This window comes from Phaethon lepturus, unplaced genomic scaffold (assembly GCF_000687285.1).
Source record: "Phaethon lepturus isolate BGI_N335 unplaced genomic scaffold, ASM68728v1 scaffold6619, whole genome shotgun sequence".
Classification (NCBI taxonomy): Eukaryota; Metazoa; Chordata; class Aves; order Phaethontiformes; family Phaethontidae; genus Phaethon; species Phaethon lepturus.
In genome coordinates, this window is record NW_010565448.1 from 5,107 (window position 1) to 16,609 (window position 11,503).

The 11,503-nt window shown below is 35.2% G+C and overlaps 1 protein-coding gene across 1 annotated transcript; it reads left to right on the forward strand.

Annotated features, from left to right (window-relative positions):
* Window positions 1–870: 870 nt before the first annotated feature.
* On the forward strand, window positions 871–11,269 carry APOOL (apolipoprotein O-like; the record flags this gene model as incomplete). The annotated part of the gene is made up of 8 exons (XM_010295184.1): window positions 871–981; window positions 1,586–1,705; window positions 3,284–3,338; window positions 4,287–4,385; window positions 5,508–5,599; window positions 7,283–7,369; window positions 9,028–9,184; window positions 10,868–11,269. Coding segments are annotated over 8 exons (819 nt in total), but the record flags the coding sequence as incomplete, so codon positions are not given.
* Window positions 11,270–11,503: the final 234 nt, after the last annotated feature.

Consider the following 11,503-nt stretch of genomic DNA (forward strand, 5'->3'; position numbering starts at 1 on the left):
TGGAAACTTTCTTCATACTTAGTTTTAAAGTTTTCAAAATGCTTCAGGTGAAGAACAGAACAGAAAAGTCTTTAATGATATAGAAGAAACCATAATCCACCAAAGTTGCAGATGCTTTAACATGTTGTGGCAAGTTTTTTTAATGTACGACATACCAGCATGCTTAATGCCACTTCTGATTCGAACCTTAAGACAGTAATTTAAAAAATGTTCACGTATTTAAGTTTAAACTTTGTGTCATATACGGTGCTTTTTCCAAACTAATGTTCTGAGGAAACATCAGTCTATCATGACCAAACCTATATTTCTGTAATTGACATTGTAACATATGTGATTCGAAAAGTTAAGCAGGTGACTCTTAATTCCAGTTATTGCTATGTATTTTCATTTATCATTGATACGCAGTTATTCCAAACAGACATGAGTTGAACCGTTCCCTGAATTGGAAAGGAGATGATGTTTTGTCTGGCATGGTGGAGAATTCCTGTAAATAAAACTGAGCTGCTTTTTGCTGAAACAACAGAGTCATTCATCGACTCAGAGTACGTGTATGTTGCATAGATCAGAACTTAATTTGCTTTAAGGGATGATGGAAGCATGAGCATGGCTTTGGACACAAAACTCTTCCTGATATTTTAGACATAACTGTTGTTGTTGTCAGTGATCTCTAGCTTTTTCTTTACCATTGTAATTTAAGAAAATCTTTGTCTAAGACAGAAGAGGTTTCTAAAAAGTATAGTATTTTAGAAATATTTTAAAAATTACTTGTTTAATCACGTATTTGATCAAGCACAACACAGTAGTAAAATCCAGACTTTACTGGAATGAAATTTTTATTTCTGCATTAAAACTCCCTTTTTTCTCTGTCTGTCCCAGGTGGCAAAGCTGGCAGCTGTTTCTTCTGGTCTGCCATTTGCATGTGTTACTGTGTACGCAGCAACAGAAAAGGAATCAAAAGGTCAGCTGGTGAAGCCAAATCAGGTAAGAATCTTACTGTTTGTCAGTCTTTAAAATAATACTAGAAGAATCTGCAGAATACCATCTCCTTCCATTGAATTATATTGCCCAATAAGTAAAAGACATAGCTAAGTAATATGTGATAATAAAAATTACCTCCTAAATAACTGACAACCGTAGCTCAAGCAAAACATGAAGTGTTACAATAGTTAGTAAAGTTTTACCTCATTTTCATTATTACATTATTTCCACACTGAAGGCAGAAAAGGTAAGAGAGTATAATACTTACTGATAATAATACTTTTTTTCTATTGTACAATTTCTCATAATACATTTATGCATCTTCCAACTATTCTTTCTCATGCTTTTTCTGAATACAAGATAATTTTATCATACTCAGTAATACTACTTCTTAGAACCTGTACAATACTTCCAGTTTTCGTTTCTAAAGAATTAACCTGTAGTTGCACTTGTGTAAAGTAAGCTTGTAAATAAAAAGCATAATTTGATAACATAGGTTGTAATGGGAACACTAAGAATTTGCAGTCTTGAAAAACACTGTTCAGTGTAAATACTAATTAGTGTACAAAAATATCTCCCTGCAGTACAGTTATGCTCTTCTTTCCAGCTTCCAATTTACTGTCCACCACCTCTGAAATCAAAATACATTGAAGAACAGCCTGGTCACTTGCAGAAGCAATTTTCTTCAGTAAGACAGACAACAGGCCGCTATATTGGATGGTGCAAGGTAAGCAATACCTGTATCCAAAGTTTCCCAGGATTCCTGACAGCACTAGATTAAAACATTGAAAAAACGGCACACTTCACCCTGGAACTTCTCTGCAGTTGCTTATATTAGCATACACCTCTAGTTTTAAGATGCAAAAATAAACCCTTCTCTCATTTTTCTTTACTGTGCTTGTAACAGCAAACCTGTCTGTTCTCCTCCTTTTCCAAATCAAAAGGCAGTGAGATCAGAGGGGTCCATTGCAGGCAATGCTAAACTGGATCTAGGCCGAGCCACAATGTCAGGTTCAGAAATATCTCGTGGTTAACTTCTACAGCAAGAGTTATGTAGGTAAATTCTTGCTAGCAGAACTTGATAGCATTTAGTCTGAAATTCCAGGTACAGTCCACGGAGAGAGAGCGAGCAAGCTGCTTCCAAAGGGCAGGTTGAAAGACCTGACCTAGGTGTATTTGGAAAGACAAAGTGAGTGCAGCCAGTATAACTGTTAAAGCTAACTAGTCATCACAAATACCTCACAACTTTGTTATTGAATATTCTAGGCATAGAAGAAAATGCGATGCCTGTCACCATTCTCTTAACTGCTGGTAAATGACAACTTTTTACACTGGCTGTTGTTAGTATAAGAAATTCTATGCTTGTATTTTTCTCTTACAAACAAAATAGACCCTATTATTTGAAAAAGGCAAGGGAATCAAAATATGTCTTCAATGTCTTCCTATATTTTCTGTAAATTTTTATTCCATTGGTCTGTGAAAATTTTGTCAGTGACTGCATAACTGAAATAATTTAGTTATAAGTCTGTATCAAACTTTTCTGTGTCGTTAATCATCAGGTGAGTGTTTCAGAGATTGACTAGCAGTGACCTCTGGTGGTATGAATTCTATGTTGCTGCAAACAAATTATTTTGGTGAAATAACTCAAGATGACATTCTTTTTCATTAATCTCCTAAAGAATGTGTATTTACTCAATTTGTTTAGCAATCTGGGGACAATTATACTAATAATAGGCTAGCAGAAGTGTTTTCTCTGGATGAAGAAAAGCTTGTAATTAAATAAATTGACCAATTTGAGGGGAGTAATGCAAACTAGTTGAGCACACATCTTTGATCAAATCAGTATTGCTTATCCTTAGCAAGACTGAGCACCATTTTTACAAACTAAAAGACAAAGTCAGTTTTACTGGGTAAGTCTCTGTAGGGAAGAGGAGATTCTACGTTATAACTGAATTTTCTTATGTTATACAGTTGGCGTCCAGATGTTTTGCTACCCTACAGTTTTGTTCCTGAGATGTCAGTTTTTCACAGTTTTGAAAGTGATCTTACTATATTAAAGATATTTTTAGAAACTAAATATGAGTGGGAGTTCTAAAAATTTTTAAAATATGGTAGTCAAAAAGGGGATATTTCTCACTACCGCCTCTGTAGAAGTTCACCAATCTGATTTGTTTTTTTTAAAGTTACATGGTATTTCTTTGTCTCATTGTGCTGAGCCATCTGTATCAACTTCTTCAGTTTTGTACTGAAAACATCTACTTTTGCAAAGATTTTACATTTGTTTGGTTTTTTTGGTTTTTTGTAGGATGCTTTTGTCTTTGTTAAAAATGGAATAATGGATTCAATTCAATTTGGAAAAGGTAGGCAAGTCACATTTTCTGAATTGACCATTTGCTGTTGTTTCTCCGTGCAACTTAGAAAGATGGTTGAAACAGCAAATGCTAGTTACGGGGGGGAGGAGGGGGAAAGGGTGGAAAGGGAGTGCACTGGAATACCTTCTGCAAGTGTGGGGGAGAAAAACCTGGGACCACTGTTAATTCACTGTGGATTTTAATTTCTGTTCTCAAATGAGAGAAATGACTGATTAAATAGTATTTCTCATTCCTTTGATTTTAGCTTTGTTCTTAAAATCATAGTATCACAGAGTCATTGATGTTGGAATCTCTACAGATGCGCAGATCCCTCTGTAGAGGCACCTCTATAGATCACCTGGTCCAATCACCTGCTTAAAACAGGGCCAAAGCAGGTTGCTTAAGTTTCTGTCCAGTCAGGTCTTGAACATCTCCAGGGACGGTAATTCCACAACTTGTCTTAATTATAAAAATGGTTTCTTAATTCTAGTACAAGTTACAAGCAGTATGTGCATTCAAGATCAGCATCAGAAACTACGGATGAAAGTTTTTTTCCTTAAAAGTAGTATATTGGGAGATTCCAAAATATGTGTTGTCTCATTTATTCTATATTAACTGGCCATGAAATCAAAACTTAAACCTATGCTTTCCTTTTCCTTTGTTAAGGACTAACATTTTACAAAATACAAAAAAGTACCTAAGGAGAAAAACTGTTAACTTTGCTGCTGTGTTTTGAAGACTGCGATTCTGGTTCTGTCAAACCCAGACTGCAGAGTATACACCTGGAAAACAAGGCACCTCCATTCATTAACAAAAGATCCACTCTTGGACTTTTTTCAGTTTTGGATATCCATAATTTTACTTCCATCTTTATTTCTTAGGTGGGAAATAAAATAAAAGGATTAATATTGAATTGCTATGCTTCTTTTTTTTCCTTCTTTTTTTTTTAATTCTAAGATGCTTATGTTTACCTGAAGAATCCACCACCAGAATTTCTTCCCAAAGTTGGTGTAATTACAATATCAGGCCTAGCTGGCATAGTGCTGGCAAGAAAAGGTAGGGGTTTCTGCTTATTTTCCTTACTGGTGTGTTGAACACGTAGCTTGTAGTAATTTTAATGGTCAAAAGATTTTTCTGAAACATAGGCAAAACCTGATGTAACTAGTATTAAAAAAAACTCTTCCTCATAGATTGAAGGGACATTATGAAAAATTTCTTTTAGAAGCTGGCTAAGACCTAATAGACAGAGCAGAATTATATAGTCATTTTTAATGGTGGAATCAACAGAAATTCAAAATAGGACACTTGTTTTGAGCTGGTTCATTATTGGTTTTCAAAAACAATGTGTGTATGGGAGGAAATTTGAGACAAATTAACAGGTTTAGGTTACTGAATATAGTGAAAACCAAGGGAATGTAGAGGAAAGAAACTAAAGAATGTTGGCATTTGGCTAACAGGTACAAGAGAATACGCATGGTTGCATGGTTTCAGCAGCTTACACACAAGTGTAATTTAATAGATGTAGCTGCCTCTCCTTTCAAGGTAAATATTAGAGGAATAATACTTAACCTGCCAGAAAATACTGTTCAGAAAATGTTAATCTGTAACACCTGAGTGTGTGTGTGTCTAAATATTTCTTAAAACAAATGGGTTAATCAAAATATTGGCAGATTAGTAAAAGCATTCTTCTTGTATCCCTGTTACTTTCTGGTGGACAGATTTTTTTAAAAAAGAAAAAGACTTGGACTTGAGAATCTGTCATCAGGGCTCCTTGTCAACAGACAGGAACCCACGCCTGGCCCAGCTGTTCTCAGGTTTGAACAAAGAGGCCGCAGTTTCCAGATTCCTGGCTGCTCCAGATTCTTCAGTCTATGTCCTCAAGAGAATGCCTGTGGGACCACAGCAGCTCCTAAATGACACAGATGTTCCTATTTCTTACAGTATTGGAAAATCTAGCTTGGGATTATTTCTCGTTGAAGAAACCAGAATATCGGTTCTCTTGCAAAACTGTCTGCACTAATCTATAATCACATCCTGTATTCTCTCTTCCAGCCGTTATGGGAATAAATCTGATGTAAACAGTGGTTAGGGGTTAATTACATTGCATTTAATTGATACAACTGCTTAGCTTTACATTTCATTAATATCTAATTATTTGAAATATTTGCCTTTATGCAGATTCTAGATTTAAGAAGATTGCTTATCCATTGGGACTTACAACTTTAGGAATTTCTGTTTGTTACCCAGCTCAGTCAGTGGTAATTGCTAAGGTAAGTGTACTTGTATTTTAACATGAGTTAACAGTGAATTTAGTCATAGTGTTCCCATGTCACTTGAATTAAGTGTCATGGGACTGGGAGTCAGAATTCACATGCATCTTCATTAAAACATATCATGCATCACAGATGTTAATTGCATAACTATAAAAAAATTAATAAAATGACTGAATTTAAATATGCAGTTGTATAGCCTCTCAATTTTTAATCCTCATTTCTCAAATAACTGAAGATTATTTTATCTTTCTGAAATAAAAGTAAATGTAAAATAAAGCCTTGCCGAACTTGATAGATGTACAATTTGAGATACAGTACAATTGCATCTCATGTTGGAATTCCTTGTTTTCCAGTTACTGTCATCTTGCAGTCGTCCACCTGATTAGAATGTCTTAGGTATTTATGTAGAAAAGCAGAGCTATACTTAATATTTTGCATGCAAGAGTTGTTTACACACAGTACTTTTCTACACAAAAATTGAATTGAAAAGTAGGATAGAAAGTCTATATATCTCTCCTTTTCCATAGTTTTCCAGTTTTTCCCTCTTTTGAAAAGCACGTACTGCTTCATAAGAATTCTTCGTAGTTCCTTGATGGACTTTGCATTTATAGTTTCAAAACTGCACTTCTGTGTTAAACTCATGAGGAAAATTTAGTTTAGTTAGTTGTGTTTGGTTCTAGGACTTATCCATCTTTTAGTTAAATGGTCAAATTTAAGTTTTGGCAGAAAGGTTTATGAAACATTTTCCTGAAATCTGAGAAAACTACCATTGAATCCCTAACTTCCCATCATGATGAGTCACTTGTTATTGTTGCTAATTTTAGTGGAGTGGTTTTGTTTGGTATTTTTATGTTTCCTTAGTACTTAGGAAGCTATGTCAAAGACCATGGTTAACATCTTTGGGCAATCTTACATTGCCCAACTGCTAAGTTGTTTTTTTTTTCTAACATGCAAATCAATGAGGATTATGGTTTCTCAAGAGGCAATGGGATTTCTTGGCTTATTATCATAAGGCTTAAATGTCAGGGTTGGAAGGTGAAGAAATGAATAGGAATGTTACACTACGTTAGGACCTATCTCAGGAAGCTAAATCCTTCTTTCTTACCTACTTACATTATGTATCACCTTTTGCACAGTTTTTTGTAGTTGCAGCTGTGAAGTATTCTGTTTCTACAGGGTGTTTGTAAAGGTACTCCATAGTTCCTGCAGTATTATAAAATTACTTTTCGAAAATTGACTGAAGGATTTGTCCATTTGTGCGGCAAAGCACTGCTCACTAACATGGGTCACGTCACCTTTTGGGGCTTTTTCCTTTTGCGTTACGGTCTTTGGTCTTTTCCAACATAGTGAGACAAGTTTGGATCCTTTAAAACTGCTGCTCCTGTCTATTGTGCTAACATTGACAAAACACTGTTTGCTGGTAGGGTTTTGATATCATTTTGAGTAGGTGGATGGAGCATGTGAATGCTACCTGTGGATTTCTAGTACCAATTGAAACGTTATTTAACATGTGCTTGAGAAAAGAGAACTATGCACTAGATTTTGAAACGTAGATGACTGAAATGTCTTAGTATGGGGTCAAGCATGTTCTTACGCAAATAAGATGCATTTCATTTGAATGGTCTGTATATCTTAGTATTTTTAGAGCTGTCATTAAATTACATTTGTCTAAAAAAATAGGTGACAGGGAAAAAGTTATTTTCTGCAAGTCATCAAACCTATGAAGCTGTGCGATCACTATGGGCAAAAAAGGAAGACGTCACCAAGGTAGGCTTTCTGAAGTAGTGACTAACTCATAAATTCAAAGGGAGAAAAAAGTAATTTAGAAGGTCAAGTACTATTCTGCCAATACTATATAGGATGACTAATTGGGTTCAGTGAGGCACAAAACCCTCTCTGGTATTTTTGTAACTGCACTGTTTAATGAATGTCATATTTGTAATACCTTTCAGACCAATATGTACTGAGATCCCCTATGTAGTCCCACAATGCATGCAAAATGCAGAAGAGAAGACTGAGTTTCTCTTGTAGCTCATTTTTGATCTTAACAAAAATAATCCGTTCTGATTCAAGTTTTGGTCCTAAGCAGACCACTGAATTTAACATGAAGACACACAGAATTACAGTAGGTATGACTAGCTTATTCTTAAATGTATCAGTGAAGAAAATTCCACAACCATTCGAGGTAGTCTGTTTTAATTCCTCTGTGATACAAATTGTCAGTGTCTGATTTTTCTTTTGTTTCTTGTCCTGTCCTCATTGCAGCCATAGTGAATAAATGGTCAGTAACCTCTTTATGTTGACCTATAACATACGGAAAATCTATCGTGTTTTTTTGACATTACCTTCTCCCTAGTACAACCTTTTCTTAGAGACCAGACTTTCTAACGCTTACGTAATTCTTGTTCTCTGAGCTTTCTCTAGTTTCTCCTTTTTCTGTTTATAGGAGTTTTTGTGTGTGGTTTGTGGTGTTGTGTTTGTTTTTTTTTAAAGTGAGGTGGTCAAAATAGGACATAGTAAACCAGCTGAGGCTTTGCCAGCACTAAGCAGGGGAATATTAACCTCCTGTAAATTACATAGGGAATTTGGGTTGGTACATCCCAGAATTAAACATGTTTCTGTAACCTGAATGGACATTTCTCCAGTGGAAGCTTAAAAATTCCTACATAAGTAGTTCTTCCCTGAGTAAAATTTCAGCTTTGCACAGTGATTTCTTTTCTCTTTTTAAAGAAAATGACAGTTTCTCAGTCATATTAACATTTAGAAGTATTTTGCTTTAAATTTGTGGTTGTCATTTGTATGCAGTCCACCTCTTATTTCCACAGAGGAGCGCAAATGGAATTCTGAATTTTGAAAATGAGATTCAGATAAATGTAATTAAAATGAGAGCAAAACAAGAACTGATGTGGTAAAGACAGTTTCTATTAACTTTATTTTTTCCCTGAGTGAAGCCTGTTCCCAAAACAATATATTATTTTTCATTACTAAGGTGTTACCGTGATTTATCTTTCCATCTTCTGTTAGCTAAGGGTAGTAAGTGTTCTGTAAAAAGTAAATGCTGTTTCAGTCTTGTGTAAGACTAAAGGTTCCTCATTTGTAAATGAACAGTGTCTTCCTTGAAGTCCTTTGAGGGTCTCAGGTAAAAGCACAGTATCAGACTTAGACAGACACATGACACAGTGTACTTCCTTACATGTGAATTGGAATTTACTGTGTCTCTACTGTGGGGTTCTTTCATGCATTTTATTTTTTCCAGCTGTGTCCCTTGCATGCAGCTGACTTCAACATTGCTAGTTGAATATTGTATGGTATCATAGCTGAAAATAATTTCCTGAAAGATATGATTTTCCGACTTGAAAACTTTATTTTGTGATAATGTGTTAAGCATATACTCATGTGCTTTTTTATTAATGTTTGGTTCACAGCTGCAGGAAGAGTCAAAATCCATTACACAAGAAGATAAGAAAAAGAAAGAAATTTCTAGTACAAAACCTGAGTCTGCTATTGAGTCAAAATCATTTAACAGAACAGAATCTTCTCCAGTAGAGTCTTGGAGTAACAAAGATCCAGTGCCTTCACCAGGTGAATTAAGAATTTCAAGTATAATCTCAGGGCAACTTGCAAATCCAAGGCAAATTCTGAATTACTTGACTTGATTTTGTAGTTACGTTTGCTCTAAAATGAAGAAGACTGTCATAGGATGTTACTCTTGAGAATATATTGTATACACTGTCATTTAATGCATACTTCAGAGCTTCAGGGAGGTGATAATTTTCTCACTGTGGACCCTGTCACAGTATCGGAATTCTTACTTATTTGTTCTTTCTCAATAATGTTTTCTTTCATTCCATACGGTATGGACCATATCCCATATTGATAGCAAAGAGATCATATCATCAATTACTTGTGTTAAATACCTGATTTAAATTATCCTTCTGTTGTCAGAATACCATAAGTGTAACTTAAAGGATTACTGCTGGATTTTTGTGAAAACAGCTAATGTAAATTACTGTTCATTTCTCTGTACGGGTTCTGTATCTTCAGATATTTGTAAAAGAGGAATGCATCATTGCCAAATGCACTGGATTTTATTTTGCTAGGTTTTTTGCAGCGGTGTTCTTTGCATCTCAAGTAGTTGAGATAATCGATTAGGTGATGTAACAGCATACAAATATTTTGATAGGCCAAGAGAAGTAGTGGAATTACCTATTAAAGAACTGAATTTCTTGTAAAATACTGTTACCTTTTCTAGGGGCAATCTCTGAATTTTACTTGTCACTTACGACTTGCTTACTTTTGATTGTGTTCTTTGCCAGAATATTTTTTTTTCTGGGAAGGAAGCAGAACATATTTGGATGGGGGGGTTAATTTTTTTCCTTTACTTTCAGTACAATATACATTCACGTTTTTCCTTTGCCCTTGTGTTTTTTCTCATTTAGTTTGTGAAATGCTTTTATCTGTTTTTACATTCACTTCAGGCCAGACTGTTTTATGTATATAGCTATGTTCTGTCTTGGCTTTCATGGGTGGAATTAGTTCATGTCCCTAACACAGCCAAAAATGGCCATGCCCTAAATTAATCTATGTTGTCAGAGTTGTTTATTTTCACTAGTCCAAGCTTTCAGGAGAACTTAGCACCCTTTGTTAAACCAACTGATGTAGCTGGAAAAGAAGCAGACTAGTTGGAGGCACAGTCCTAGAAAACCTGCCTTTATGTTCTCTTAGATCCTCTGGAATTACAGTGTCCTTAAATATATCAGTCTTTGTTTTAGTAAACTTAGTTCATTGTTTTTGGAAGTGAAGCTAGGTAAGAGTGTTTGTCTTAATTTGGAATTCTTAGCACCTGGCAGCAGCCTCAGGGAATACACTGATTCGGTTGGTTTTGGGAGACAGCTGTGTTCCTGAGAGCAGTGGGGGAAAAAAGACTGTAGGTTTTTTTCCATGTCCCAAATTTCCCCTTCCTTTCCATGTGTAGGGCAAAGCATCACTGTTTCTTCTCTCACCCTGCTGTGTTCAGGAACTAGTATTAAAGTACAGCGAGTAGGAGGAGGACCTGCTGTCCGTCCACTGCTGTGTGCTAATAATTACAACATGCCTTCATTGTCCCATATCACTTACACAGGTTTAACTAGAATATACATCTTTTGATCATTTGTAAGTGTTTGGTAATAAGTAATTCTCAAAATGTGTCAATAAGTTGCTTTTTTTTCTACAGCTGAAATATATATGTATTATTTAATTAAATCTCTTTAATATCTCTAACAGGAGCAGTGAAGACACCAAAATTTAAGCCTGATACTAAACTTATGGACCATGGTCAGTCCAGCCCAGAAGATGTGGATATGTACAGTACTAGAAGCTAAGACAAATCTGCTTACAAATCTTTGCAAAGTATTACAGATAAGGGGGAGGGAAGAAGGGAAGGAGTAATCCTTACAATACATACTCTGTGAGGTATAATTTAATCAGGTATTTTCTTATATCCCAATTTGTATTATTGATTTACATGATTCTGTTTAGTGAATATTTTGTTTCTCACTACTTGGAAACAGGGACAATTCACTCATTGTCAGTGTCATTAGTGAGACACTGAGAAAATGAGCTTTGTCAGTGTCTTTTCACAATGAGGTTTCTCTGTGCCAACCTTGTTAATAAATGTCACTTCACAAAGCATATTTGAAAATGTAAACATATCTCTATACTTTGGCTCAGACGTTCATTGATCTAAAAGAAGAATGTGATGGATGGGGTTTGCGGAGGCTTCTTTGTCTTTTTTCTTTCATCTCTGGAATGAAGTGCAAATATTGATCTGAGTACCCTTAAAAAATTGGTGGTTATATCATACGAATAGCATTATCTTTAAGGCTTGTATAAACAAGTCACTTTTTTTTTCATTGCAAA